General features: G+C 43.0%; 4 protein-coding genes across 48 annotated transcripts in view; all 4 read right to left on the bottom strand.

Annotated features, from left to right (window-relative positions):
- LOC111576782 (protocadherin gamma-C5-like) overlaps positions 1-14,447 on the bottom strand; it is a 353,923-nt gene that overhangs the window by 20,195 nt on the left and 319,281 nt on the right. For 2 of the 45 annotated variants that reach the window (XM_055016492.1, XM_055016488.1), the window contains exon 1: positions 11,023-13,624. The exons of the other annotated variants lie outside the window; for them this stretch is intronic. In XM_055016492.1, the coding sequence (XP_054872467.1) occupies positions 11,023-13,479 (2,457 nt within the window). In that variant the 5' untranslated portion in view covers positions 13,480-13,624. Of the gene's footprint in view, positions 1-11,022; positions 13,625-14,447 lie in introns of those variants that run through there. 45 annotated transcript variants of the gene reach the window in all.
- Positions 466-3,081, bottom strand: LOC118471157 (protocadherin gamma-C5-like). Its single transcript, XM_035953974.2, has one exon. It carries the CDS (start codon positions 2,947-2,949, stop codon positions 481-483), a length of 2,469 nt encoding a protein of 822 aa, XP_035809867.2. The 5' UTR covers positions 2,950-3,081; the 3' UTR covers positions 466-480.
- Positions 3,917-6,580, bottom strand: LOC129350335 (protocadherin gamma-C5-like). Its single transcript, XM_055016529.1, has one exon. The coding sequence runs from the start codon at positions 6,416-6,418 to the stop codon at positions 3,932-3,934; it is 2,487 nt and encodes an 828-aa protein (XP_054872504.1). The 5' UTR covers positions 6,419-6,580; the 3' UTR covers positions 3,917-3,931.
- LOC129350336 (protocadherin gamma-C5-like) lies at positions 7,481-10,083 on the bottom strand. The gene has a single exon (XM_055016530.1). It carries the CDS (start codon positions 9,965-9,967, stop codon positions 7,496-7,498), a length of 2,472 nt encoding a protein of 823 aa, XP_054872505.1. The 5' UTR covers positions 9,968-10,083; the 3' UTR covers positions 7,481-7,495.

The following is a 14,447-nucleotide window of genomic DNA, read 5'->3' on the forward strand; positions in this document are numbered from 1 at the left end:
GCCACCAAATACAATCAGTTTTAACCATCAGCTGCCCTCAGCAAGCCTCATGAGTCAGCGGCGCTGTCCAGCCCTGCGGTGCTGAAACGTTCAGCATCCAAACATCCACCACATATCCCTAGTAACATGATAAAAGCCCCTGGAGCACAAAAGTTTGTTTATGGTAAATAGACAAGTCAGAATGTTTAATATGCACGTGAAGCTAAGATTTTCACTTCAAATACATCGACGGGGATTTTATAAAAAAAAAGAATTTTAGAAGATTTGTTGAATTGCTTTGTTATTATAATTTCTGGCTGAAGCTGTTCACGGCTTTCAAATAAAGTGAACGTTTCAATGTTGTTTTTCAGCCAATATATAAACAATCTTTTTACAAATCTGTATACAATTTTTTTTTTACCTTTTGTGTTACTCTCTGCTCCCCTGCTTTTAGGTCAACAACTATTATGTTACTTAATACGGAAAATCAAAAACAAGCTATCATCTGCTCACCTGCTGGCTCTCAAAGGTCCAGGTGCTGTCCGGTAAAGACGCATCCAGGACACTGATCACCTCCTTAAAGTCTGTGGTGCTGCTGGGCTTAATCAAAGTGAAATCACTGTACTCTGACATCGGAGACATACACGACCTGAACGACTGACTCTGAGACAACATGTCTCCTCCCAGGACCTCCACGTACTTTATAGGTCCATCAGTGTTCAGCTGAATCTGCAGGTTCCTGTTCGGGTTCTTGTAATCATCACAGTCGCTGCGTCTCATGCAGCAACTACCGCTGCTCCTGCTGCTCCTCATGCATTTCACCGCCAAGATGACAAAAGTCACCAGAGACAACACGGACACCGAGGCCAGAGACAGAATCAAATACAGGGTGATTCTCCCAGTTTTCTTGCTCGGCTCCACCATCGATTTGTGTCTCAGGTCTAAGATGGGCTCATGGAGACCGTCCTCCAGCAGGATGGACACCGTGACGGTGGCGGACTGGACCGGCTCCCCGTCGTCCTTGATCTCTATCAGCAGCCTCTGAGAGGAGTCGTCCTGCTCGGACACAGCGCGTTTAGTCCTCACCTCCCCTGTGTACAGATTGACAGTGAACAGAGACGCGTCTGTGGCCTCCGACACTTTGTACGAGATCCACGCGTTGTGGCCCGAGTCAGCGTCCACAGCCGTCACCTTGGTAACCAGGTGACCCGCTTTGGCCGAGCGGGGCATCCTCTGATGAGAGAGGGAGCCCAGGGCAGCGGAGGAGGGGTAAATAACAGCGGGGGCATTGTCGTTCTGGTCCAGGATGAAAACATGGACTGTGGCGTTGCTGCTGAGAGACGGAGAGCCCTGATCCTTTGCCTGAACCTGAATCTGAAACACCTTCAGCTTCTCATAGTCAAACGAGTGCATGCTGTAGATGCTGCCGTTATCTGAGTTGATGTAAACATAAGACGAGACAGAAACGTCCTGCACTTTAGAGTCCAGAATAGAGTAAGAGATTTTAGCGTTTTCTCCAAAATCCAGGTCAGATGCTGATACTGAGAACAGTATAGAACCTGGTACTCCGTTCTCTTTCAAATAAACATTGTATGAGGGCTGAGTGAATATAGGAGGATTGTCATTTACATCAGTGATTCTGACAGGTATAGTTTTCTTACTGGACAGAGGAGGAGAGCCTGAATCGGTGGCTGTTATCTCAATGCTGTACTCTGAGAAGCTCTCTCTATCTAAAGCACCGTTTGTAACCAGTGCGTAATTATTAGAAAACGAGGGCTTTAAACTAAAGGGAGAACCATTTTTGAGTTTGAGCGTTACTTTGGCGTTGTTATCGGAGTCAAGATCTCGTGCTCTGATTAAAGCAACTACGGTGCCTCGTGGTGCATCCTCACGTATTTGATTTGGTTTTGAAGTGAGAACAATTTCTGGGGCATTATCATTTATGTCTACTACTTCCACTTGAACCCGACAGTGGCCTTCCATTTCAGGAATGCCTTTATCTTTAGCAGTAATGTCTATTTCATGTGTTGCGCTGTTTTCATAATCTAATTGTCCCATTAGAAAAAATTCTCCAGTTGCCGACTTTATCTGAAAAATAGACATCAGGGTCTCCGGTGTGTGGTCAGCAAAAGAATATTCTATTTCTCCATTAACACCTTCGTCTGGATCTGTTGCTTCTACCTTTGCGAGCATGAAGCCACCCTGACTGTTTTCGGGCACAGTTATTTTATATAACGTTTTTTTGAAAGTAGGGGCATTGTCGTTGTTGTCTAAGACAGTCACTATAATTTGTGATGTTCCAGTTTTGACAGGATTGCCTCCATCTAACGCTGTCAACAGCAACTGATGGACACTTTGTTTTTCTCTGTCAAGCGGTTTTTCTAAAACAAGCTCTGGCACTTTTCTTCCGTTAGCCAGTTCTTTAATTTTTAAACTAAAACATTCGTCTTTGCTGAGACTGTACGATTTAAGTGAATTACTGCCCACATCGAGATCCTGTGCGGTCTCCAAAGGGTAGCGCGTACCCACCGCTGCCATCTCTGCAATTTTCAAATTCTTTTCTTTGCTCAGAAAACTGGGAGAATTGTCATTGACGTCTTTTATTTCCACCTCTATCCGGTAAAGATGTAGGGGGTTCTCTATCACTACTTGCAGAGGCAAAACACAGCTGGCGCTTTGTCCGCATAAAGCCTCTCTGTCTATTCTGTCATTCACCACCAGCTCGCCCTTCCCCGCATCCACACTGAAATACTGCTCACCAGCCTCAGAAGCGACACGCAGTTTACGGTCAAAAATGTCTGAGAGCCCCAAACCTAAATCTTTGGCTAAATTTCCTACCACCGATCCCTGTTTTAGTTCCTCCGGGATGCTGTAACGAGTCTGTGCGTCTATTGTACTCCACAAGAGAAAGAAATGATGCCACCAAAGCGCCTGCCATCTCCAGTCTCGGTATCTGATTCTCTTTGTCATCCCGGTCTGTTAGAACATGTTATTTCCCATCGATAAACTGTTCACATAACCAGCCTGACATCAATTCCAGAGCGAGAAGGAAAACTCCATCATATATTCGTCCACGAACGCATGATTTTTCACAAAACCTTAAATTCCTGAAACCTTCGGATAACCGCATATCCTCTCCACCTCTGAGAACTGTGAGGGTTACCGTGCTGAGACTGAATGGGGGATGGACTAGATCGCTTTGTACAGTTCTGTTTGCTATTGGTTCACAGCATCCTTCTTTACTATCCAATCACAGAGCCCCAACATTGCTGCTGATGCTTCTGCATCACCTCTGTTGCAATAGTAACATGACATACTTAGTGGAGAATCAGGTTTATGTGATAGAAAATGCAAAAAAAAAAAAAAGACGAAGACGTGAAAAAGGACTTATTTTGTGGAGGCAAAATTCCATTGGACGTATTATTTCCATTGGTCATTGCTGCTATAAATACTGACTAGTAGACTGTTAAATCTATAGCAATATATAATGTCTGTATGATAAAAAAAAAAGATGAGGAAACACTTTTGAAAATAACAATCCTACTGATATTTGTATCATTTTCTCATTTCAGAGGAATCATTCCTTATTATATTACAAGCATGCAAATGTTTTAAGAAAATAAGTTATCAAATTTTTTTTCAAAATTTCCCCTTTAGAAAAAAATATTGAATACACAGATTTCTTAACAACACCAACAAAAAGCTTATTTAAAAGGGCTATATTATATTAATTTGTAAAAGACACATAAAACTATCACGTGTCATGATACTTAAAGCTGTTGTTTGGATAAAGAACATCCATGTTTGACGTACGTCATCAGGAGATTAAATGTCAGTCATGATAAGCATGAACGGATAGATTATGTATCATTATTTCATACGTAGGCAACTTATATGTTAAAAAACAAAGCAAACAAATAAACACTAATATGCCAATGATGACCGAAAACATTTAACTACAGTTCTGTTGTTTTGTGCTCACCTGCTGGCTCTCAAAGGTCCAGGTGCTGTCCGGTAAAGACGCATCCAGGACACTGATCACCTCCTTAAAGTCTGTGGTGCTGCTGGGCTTAATCAAAGTGAAATCACTGTACTCTGACATCGGAGACATACACGACCTGAACGACTGACTCTGAGACAACATGTCTCCTCCCAGGACCTCCACGTACTTTATAGGTCCATCAGTGTTCAGCTGAATCTGCAGGTTCCTGTTCGGGTTCTTGTAATCATCACAGTCGCTGCGTCTCATGCAGCAACTACCGCTGCTCCTGCTGCTCCTCATGCATTTCACCGCCAAGATGACAAAAGTCACCAGAGACAGAACGGACACCGAGGCCAGAGACAGAATCAAATACAGGGTGATTCTCCCAGTTTTCTTGCTCGGCTCCACCATCGATTTGTGTCTCAGGTCTAAGATGGGCTCATGGAGACCGTCCTCCAGCAGGATGGACACCGTGACGGTGGCGGACTGGACCGGCTCCCCGTCGTCCTTGATCTCTATCAGCAGCCTCTGAGAGGAGTCGTCCTGCTCGGACACAGCGCGTTTAGTCCTCACCTCCCCTGTGTACAGATTGACAGTGAACAGAGACGCGTCTGTGGCCTCCGACACTTTGTACGAGATCCACGCGTTGTGGCCCGAGTCAGCGTCCACAGCCGTCACCTTGGTAACCAGGTGACCCGCTTTGGCCGAGCGGGGCATCCTCTGATGAGAGAGGGAGCCCAGGGCAGCGGAGGAGGGGTAAATAACAGCGGGGGCATTGTCGTTCTGGTCCAGGATGAAAACATGGACTGTGGCGTTGCTGCTGAGAGACGGAGAGCCCTGATCCTTTGCCTGAACCTGAATCTGAAACACCTTCAGCTTCTCATAGTCAAACGAGTGCATGCTGTAGATGCTGCCGTTATCTGAGTTGATGTAAACATAAGACGAGACAGAAACGTCCTGCACTTTAGAGTCCAGAATAGAGTAAGAGATTTTAGCGTTTTCTCCAAAATCCAGGTCAGATGCTGATACTGAGAACAGTATAGAACCTGGTACTCCGTTCTCTTTCAAATAAACATTGTATGAGGGCTGAGTGAATATAGGAGGATTGTCATTTACATCAGTGATTCTGACAGGTATAGTTTTCTTACTGGACAGAGGAGGAGAGCCTGAATCGGTGGCTGTTATCTCAATGCTGTACTCTGAGAAGCTCTCTCTATCTAAAGCACCGTTTGTAACCAGTGCGTAATTATTAGAAAACGAGGGCTTTAAACTAAAGGGAGAACCATTTTTGAGTTTGAGCGTTACTTTGGCGTTGTTATCGGAGTCAAGATCTCGTGCTCTGATTAAAGCAACTACGGTGCCTCGTGGTGCATCCTCACGTATTGGATTTGGTTTTGAAGTGAGAACTATCTCTGGGGCATTATCATTAATGTCTATCACCATGACTTGCAAACGACAGTGACCCTCCATCTCAGGAACTCCTTTATCCTTTGCAGTAATCTCAATTTCAAGTACTGCATTGCGTTCATAATCTAACGGCCCTACTAAGGAAATTTCCCCTGTAGCCGAATTCAAATTAAAAATAGATAACAATGACTGGGGTGTGTGGTCAGCAAATACATATTCAATTTCTCCATTAACACCCTCATCTGCGTCAGTGGCTTCAACTTTTACGAGTACAGAACCGACAAAACTATTTTCCTGCACAGTTACATTATACAGTGGTTTTTTGAAAACAGGAACATTGTCGTTGTTATCTAGTACAGAAACTGTGACTTTTGTGGTTCCAGTTTTGACGGGATTGCCTCCGTCTACCGCTGTTAGTAATAAATGATGAACGCTTTGCTTCTCTCTGTCAAGTGATTTCTCTAGAAGTAATTCTGGAACCTTTCGATTACCAGACAACTCTTTAATTCTTAAACTAAAACACTCATCTTTACTTAGAGTGTAAGATTTAATGGAATTACTGCCAACGTCCTGATCCTGTGCAATGTCTAAGGGAAAGCGGATCCCTGTGGCAGTAGATTCTGCGATCTTTAAATATCGCTCCTCTGTTGAAAAAATCGGAGAATTATCATTTATGTCCTTGATTTCTACCTCGATTCGATGTAGCTGTAACGGATTCTCTACTACGATTTGCAAAGGCAACACACAGCTGGCGCTTTGTCCGCATAAAGCCTCTCTGTCTATTCTGTCATTCACCACCAGTTCGCCCTTCCCCGCATCCACACTGAAATACTGCTTCCCATTCTCAGAGTCAACACGCAGTTTACGGTCATAAACATCTGATAGTCCTAAACCCAGATCCTTGGCTAAATTTCCTACCACTGATCCCTGTTTTAGTTCCTCCGGGATGCTGTAACGAGTCTGTCCGTCTATTGTACTCCATAAAAGAAAGAAATGATGCCACCAAAGCGCCTGCCATCTCCAGTCTCGGTATCTGATTCTCTTTGTCATCCCCGGTCCGTTAGAATAGAATATTTCCCATCGAGATTTCCATCAACATAACCCAGCATTTAAAGCCATCACCAGAGTGCACATCGCTCCATAAATCCAAACGTCATTTGTAATAAAACGTGTATTCCTGACGCCATCAAATAAGCGCATCTCCTCTGCACTTCTGAGCACTGCGAGGGTGACTGTGGCGAGAGTGAAAGGGGGATGGAGTAGATCTCTTTGTACAGTTCTGCAAGCTATTGGTTCACAGCATCCATCTGAGCTATCCAATCACAGGACAGTATATCCAGACAAAGCTACTGCAGCCTCTCAGGCTTGCAGGAAATTAGGACAAATTTCACTTCCTATAGCTTATTTCTGTGCTCGTTGTCCCTGCAGAAAGTCAAATATGAATTCAGCTGATGAAAATTATATGATTTTTTAAAAATCATAAATATATTGCACACTTCATTTTCATTTGATTGTTGCAACTAATCCTGAAAGTAAAATCCATAAATTCAAACATTACAACTTTAATCTGGAAAAATATATTTTCAAAATTCACCTTCTTTCTTTTATTTTGTATAATGCCAAAGCAACATTTAGTTGAAATTGAAAATGTGTAGTGCAAGCTTTTTAAAAATAATCAATTGTGATCATAATAACCCGTCTAATTACGTTTTCAGAAAAACTCCTCAGCATGAAAGGTATTGGGTTCATTCATTATGTGAACAAACTTTAACAGAAATATTCTAATTTTTAAACCATTCAAAATAGATCTGTTGTCATCCATTTTATAAAATCATAATGAAGTCAATTAAGATAGAAACAGTGCTGTTTCTATCTTAACTGACTTTAGTAACTAATGTCAAAACTACAAATATTTGTTTATTAACAGCGGAATAAAAATATAGAAATAATTAATTCTAAAACGTTTGTAGTTATATTTCACCTCCACAATGCCTTTTTCAGCCTATGAAAAAGCCTAAGCTAATAATGAATGAAAGCGTATATATACCATGATACTAGAAGTCAATTAAGTATTTCAACCTCACAAAAATGGGATACAACCACATACCAATACACAGAAGACTACTGTTATTTTGTGCTCACCTGCTGGCTCTCAAAGGTCCAGGTGCTGTCCGGTAAAGACGCATCCAGGACACTGATCACCTCCTTAAAGTCTGTGGTGCTGCTGGGCTTAATCAAAGTGAAATCACTGTATTCTGACATCGGAGACATACATGACCTGAACGACTGACTCTGAGACAACATGTCTCCTCCCAGGACCTCCACGTACTTTATAGGTCCATCAGTGTTCAGCTGAATCTGCAGGTTCCTGTTCGGGTTCTTGTAATCATCACAGTCGCTGCGTCTCATGCAGCAACTACCGCTGCTCCTGCTGCTCCTCATGCATTTCACCGCCAAGATGACAAAAGTCACCAGAGACAGAACGGACACCGAGGCCAGAGACAGAATCAAATACAGGGTGATTCTCCCAGTTTTCTTGCTCGGCTCCACCATCGATTTGTGTCTCAGGTCTAAGATGGGCTCATGGAGACCGTCCTCCAGCAGGATGGACACCGTGACGGTGGCGGACTGGACCGGCTCCCCGTCGTCCTTGATCTCTATCAGCAGCCTCTGAGAGGAGTCGTCCTGCTCGGACACAGCGCGTTTAGTCCTCACCTCACCTGTGTACAGATTGACAGTGAACAGAGACGCGTCTGTGGCCTCCGACACTTTGTACGAGATCCACGCGTTGTGGCCCGAGTCAGCGTCCACAGCCGTCACCTTGGTAACCAGGTGACCCGCTTTGGCCGAGCGGGGCATCCTCTGATGAGAGAGGGAGCCCAGGGCAGCGGAGGAGGGGTAAATAACAGCGGGGGCATTGTCGTTCTGGTCCAGGATGAAAACATGGACTGTGGCGTTGCTGCTGAGAGACGGAGAGCCCTGATCCTTTGCCTGAACCTGAATCTGAAACACCTTCAGCTTCTCATAGTCAAACGAGTGCATGCTGTAGATGCTGCCGTTATCTGAGTTGATGTAAACATAAGACGAGACAGAAACGTCCTGCACTTTAGAGTCCAGAATAGAGTAAGAGATCTTCGCGTTGTCACCAAAATCCAGGTCAGATGCTGATACTGAGAACAGTATAGAACCTGGTACTCCATTCTCTTTTAAATAAACAGCATATGAAGGCTGAGTGAATACAGGTGGGTTATCATTCACATCAGTAATGGAGACATGAATCGTCTTCTTTGTCGACAGAGGAGGAGATCCTGAATCGGTGGCTGTTATCTCAACATTATACTCCGAGAAAGTCTCTCTATCTAACGCGCCGGCAGTAACTAGTGCGTAATTATCAGAAAAAGAGGGTTTCAGGTTAAAAGGAGAACCCCTGGGGAGCTGTAATGTCACTTTACCATTTTGACCGGAGTCCAGGTCTCGAGCACTGATTAAAGCTACCACAGTACCACTTGGTGCGTCTTCAGGCACAGAGTTTGGTTGAGAGGTCAGAAATATATTTGGAGCATTATCGTTAACATCTAACACTTCAATATGAACTGTGCAATGCCCTTCCATTCTCGGAGTTCCCTTGTCTCTTGCGCAAATGTCTATTTCATAATTTGCGTTTGTTTCGAAATCTAATTTCCCGATCAGACGTATTTCTCCTGTTAATGGATCAATATCAAACACAGATAGGACGATATCTGGTGTGTGCGGTCCAAATGAATATTCTACTTCTCCATTCAGGCCTTCATCTGTATCCTTTGCTGACAGTTTAAGGATGGATGCACCTTTTACACTATTTTCGCTTATGGAGACTTTGTAAACATTTTTCTCAAATACTGGAAAATTATCATTAATATCTAACACATTTATGGTTATCTGGGAAACCCCAGATTTCACTGGATTCCCACCGTCTATAGCTGTCAGCTGGAGCTGATGTGTGGGCTTTTTTTCTCTGTCGAGGGATTTAGAAAGAATTAACTCTGGGACTTTCCGTCCACCGGACACATCTTTAATTTTTAAACTGAAAAAGTCATCTTTACTCAAAGTATATGATCTCACTGAATTCACTCCCACATCAAGATCTTGTGCGCTCTCCAAAGGAAAGCGTGCTCCTGCCGCTGTAGACTCTGCTATTTGTAATATTATTTCTGGCGATGGGAATCTTGGAGAATTATCATTGATATCTTGAATTTCCACCTCTACTCGATACAACTGTAAGGGTTTATCAATCACCACTTGCAGAGTCAAAACGCAGCTGGTGCTTTGTGCGCATAAAGCCTCTCTGTCTATTCTGTCATTCACCACCAGCTCGCCCTTTCCCGCATCCACACTGAAATACTGCTTACCAGCTTCAGGCGCGACACGCAGCTTACGGTCAAAAATCTCTGATAATGCCAAACCCAAATCTTTGGCTAAATTTCCTACCACCGATCCCTGTTTTAGTTCCTCCGGGATGCTGTAACGAGTCTGTGCGTCTATTGTAATCCACAAGAGAAAGAAATGATGCCACCAAAGCGCCTGCCATCTCCAGTCTCGGTATCCTATTGTCTTTGTCATCCCTGATTCGGAGCTTACAGTTATTTCCCAGTGAAGCAATCGAAAAGATAATGTTTACCACCCATTGCCATAGCGACTTAATCCAAGTAAGTATCCAAAATCAGCTCATAAGCAAAAAATATATATACTTTTGCTTTAAATCCAAGAAGAGCATCACTCCCTCTCATCCAGCTCCTTGCAGTGTAAGTGCTCAGGGTGCTGTGGCTGCATGGGGGAGGGACTAGATCTCTTTGTACAGCTCTACATTTCATTGGTGCACAATATCCATCCCTGCTATCCAGTAGGCAGGGAGGAGAGAAATGTTTTTTAAAGGCACAGCAGAGCTTGAATTGGTCTGCTATAGTGCTTTAAACGGTGTGTGAAAGAAAGGATGGATTAATGAAATCGCTCGTTAGAGTTAGTATTGATGCAAATGGCATGAGCTCTGCTTACAAAAATACAAATAGCTTACCGTCCGTATTCTAGTTATTTGAAGTTTACCGCAAACAAACATTCTCATGTGTAATTTCAATCAAAAAACATGTTGTACAGTTGCTCAGAGCAGAGTCAAGGTTCGCTGTCCAACTATGTGGTGCTGAAACAAAGTGCCATTCATACAACTGCAAAAGAGGCATTCTAGTGTCTTAAAATACAGTAAAATGCAAAGAAAGTGACTTGGTTTTATCGCAGAAAACTAATATTAGGCAGGGTTATCACTTATTAACAAATTTGCAAACACAGAACATGTAAGCAAAGGAAACACGAAATGTGATAGTTTTGATGTCACCGAAAAATCAGATTTTCACGAGATAGTGACCATAAAACGAAACAGTTATATAAGACGAGAATATGCACAACTGCAATTAGAAACTATATAGATTAAATGCTGCTGGAATGCAAACAATATTGTGAGTGAACACAACAAAAGCAAAATACACCAAAAACCAGTATATATTTGTGTGTTTAAATACCGTTGAAATAACCATGTTATCAGAGGTATGTTAAGTATTTCAAGCTCACAAAAATTGTACACCATGACATAACTACACAAAAGACTACTGTTGTTTTGTGCTCACCTGCTGGCTCTCAAAGGTCCAGGTGCTGTCCGGTAAAGACGCATCCAGAACACTGATCACCTCCTTAAAGTCTGTGGTGCTGCTGGGCTTAATCAAAGTGAAATCACTGTACTCTGACATCGGAGACATACACGACCTGAACGACTGACTCTGAGACAACATGTCTCCTCCCAGGACCTCCACGTACTTTATAGGTCCATCAGTGTTCAGCTGAATCTGCAGGTTCCTGTTCGGGTTCTTGTAATCATCACAGTCGCTGCGTCTCATGCAGCAACTACCGCTGCTCCTGCTGCTCCTCATGCATTTCACCGCCAAGATGACAAAAGTCACCAGAGACAGAACGGACACCGAGGCCAGAGACAGAATCAAATAAAGAGTGATTCTCCCAGTTTTCTTGCTCGGCTCCACCATCGATTTGTGTCTCAGGTCTAAGATGGGCTCATGGAGACCGTCCTCCAGCAGGATGGACACCGTGACGGTGGCGGACTGGACCGGCTCCCCGTCGTCCTTGATCTCTATCAGCAGCCTCTGAGAGGAGTCGTCCTGCTCGGACACAGCGCGTTTAGTCCTCACCTCCCCTGTGTACAGATTGACAGTGAACAGAGACGCGTCTGTGGCCTCCGACACTTTGTACGAGATCCACGCGTTGTGGCCCGAGTCAGCGTCCACAGCCGTCACCTTGGTAACCAGGTGACCCGCTTTGGCCGAGCGGGGCATCCTCTGATGAGAGAGGGAGCCCAGGGCAGCGGAGGAGGGGTAAATAACAGCGGGGGCATTGTCGTTCTGGTCCAGGATGAAAACATGGACTGTGGCGTTGCTGCTGAGAGACGGAGAGCCCTGATCCTTTGCCTGAACCTGAATCTGAAACACCTTCAGCTTCTCATAGTCAAACGAGTGCATGCTGTAGATGCTGCCGTTATCTGAGTTGATGTAAACATAAGACGAGACAGAAACGTCCTGCACTTTAGAGTCCAGAATAGAGTAAGAGATTTTAGCGTTTTCACCAAAATCCAGGTCAGAGGCTGATACTGAGAACAGTATAGAACCTGGTACTCCGTTCTCTTTCAAATAAACATTATATGAAGGCTGAGTAAACATAGGAGGATTGTCATTTACATCCGTGATTTTGACAGGTATAATCTTGCTACTGGACAGAGGAGGAGAGCCTGAATCAGTGGCTGTTATCTCAATATCATATTCTGAGAAACTTTCTCTATCTAAAACAACTCTCGTAACCAGTGCGTAATTGTTGGAAAATGATGGTTTCAAATTAAAGGGAGAACCATTTGGGAGTTTTAATGTCACTTTGCCGTTATTACCAGAGTCGAGGTCTCGTGCACTGATTAAAGCTACAACTGTTCCTGGTGGTGCGTCCTCACGTACTGGGTTTGGCTCTGAAGTAAGCACAATTTCAGGAGCATTATCATTCATGTCTATCACCATGACTTGCACACGACAATGACCCTCCATCTCAGGAACTCCTTTGTCTTTTGCAGTAATGCGTATTTCATGCATTGCACTAGTTTCATAATCTAAAGGCCCTACCAAGGAAATTTCGCCTGTATTTGGATCCAGTTCAAAAACAGATAACAACGACGGAGGCGTGTGGTCAGCAAATATGTATTCAATCTCTCCATTAACACCCTCGTCTGCGTCTGTTGCTTCAACTTTTACGAGTACAGAACCTAAAATACTATTTTCCTTCACAGTTACATTATACAGTGTTTTTTTGAAAACAGGAACATTATCGTTGTTGTCCAGTACAGTAACTATGATTTTTGTGGTTCCAGTTTTGACAGGATTTCCTCCGTCTGATGCGGTCAGTAGTAACTGATGGACACTTTGTTTTTCTCGGTCAAGTGATTTTTCTAGAACTAATTCCGGAACTTGCCGATCACCAGATAAGTCTTTCATTTTCAAACTAAAACACTCGTTTTTACTCAGTGTGTAAGACTTCACTGAATTGCTACCGACGTCCTGATCCTGTGCGGTGTCTAAGGGAAAGCGGATTCCTGTGGCAGTAGATTCGGCTATCTTTAAATATCGCTCATCTGTTATGAAAATTGGAGAATTGTCATTTATGTCCCTGATTTCTACTTCGATTCGATGTAACTGTAACGGGTTCTCTGTTACAATTTGCAAAGGCAACACACAGCTGACGCTTTGTCCGCATAAAGCCTCTCTGTCTATTCTGTCATTCACCACCAGCTCGCCCTTCCCCGCATCCACACCGAAATACTGCTTACCAGCCTCAGAGGCGACACGCAGCTTACGGTCAAAAATATCTGATAGTCCCAAACCCAGATCTTTGGCTAAATTTCCTACCACCGATCCCTGTTTTAGTTCCTCCGGGATGCTGTAACGAGTCTGTCCGTCTATTGTACTCCATAAAAGAAAGAAATGATGCCACCACAGCGCCTGCCATCTCCAGTCTCGGTATCTGATTCTCTTTGTCATCCCCGGTCCGTTAGAATAGAATATTTCCCATCGAGATTTCCATCAACATAACCCAGCATTTAAAGCCATCACCAGAGTGCACATCGCTCCATAAATCCAAACGTCATTTGTAATAAAACGTGTATTCCTGACGCCATCAAATAAGCGCATCTCCTCTGCACTTCTGAGCACTGCGAGGGTGACTGTGGCGAGAGTGAAAGGGGGATGGAGTAGATCTCTTTGTACAGTTCTGCAAGCTATTGGTTCACAGCATCCATCTGAGCTATCCAATCACAGTACAGTATATCCACACAAAGCTACTGCAGCCTCTCAGGCTTGCAGGAAATTAGGACAAATTTCACTTCCTATAGCTTTTTTCTGTGCTCGTTGTCCCTGCAGAAAGTCAAATATGAATTCAGCTGATGAAAATTATATGATTTTTTAAAAATCATAAATATATTGCACACTTCATTTGATTGTTGCAACTAATCCTGAAAGTACTATGGATAAATTCAAACATTACAACTTTAATCTGGAAAAATATATTTTCAAAATTCACCTTCTTTCTTTTATTTTGTATAATGCCAAAGCAACATTTAGTTGAAATTGAAAATGTGTAGTGCAAGCTTTTTAAAAATAATGAATTGTGATCATAATAACCCGTCTAATTACGTTTTCAGAAAAACTCCTCAGCATGAAAGGTATTGGGTTCATTCATTATGTGAACAAACTTTCACAGAAATATTCTAATTTTTAAACGACTCAAAATACATCTGTTGTCATACATTTTGTAAAATCAAAATAAAGTCAATTAAGATAGAAACAATGCTGTTTCTATCGTAACTGACTTTAGTAACTAATGTCAAAACTACAAATATTTGTTTATTAATAGCGGAATAAAAATATAGAAATAATTAATTGTAAAACGTTTGCAGTTATATTTCACCTCCACAATGCCTTTTTCAGCCTATGAAAAAGTCTAAGCTAAT

This window comes from Amphiprion ocellaris, chromosome 13 (assembly GCF_022539595.1).
Source record: "Amphiprion ocellaris isolate individual 3 ecotype Okinawa chromosome 13, ASM2253959v1, whole genome shotgun sequence".
NCBI lineage: Eukaryota > Metazoa > Chordata > Actinopteri > Pomacentridae > Amphiprion > Amphiprion ocellaris.

Bases quoted from the DNA above. Each gene is read 5' to 3' on its own strand.
- LOC118471157 (XM_035953974.2), bottom strand. From the start codon at position 2,949: ATGACAAAGAGAATCAGATACCGAGACTGGAGATGGCAGGCGCTTTGG.
- LOC129350335 (XM_055016529.1), bottom strand. From the start codon at position 6,418: ATGACAAAGAGAATCAGATACCGAGACTGGAGATGGCAGGCGCTTTGG.
- LOC129350336 (XM_055016530.1), bottom strand. From the start codon at position 9,967: ATGACAAAGACAATAGGATACCGAGACTGGAGATGGCAGGCGCTTTGG.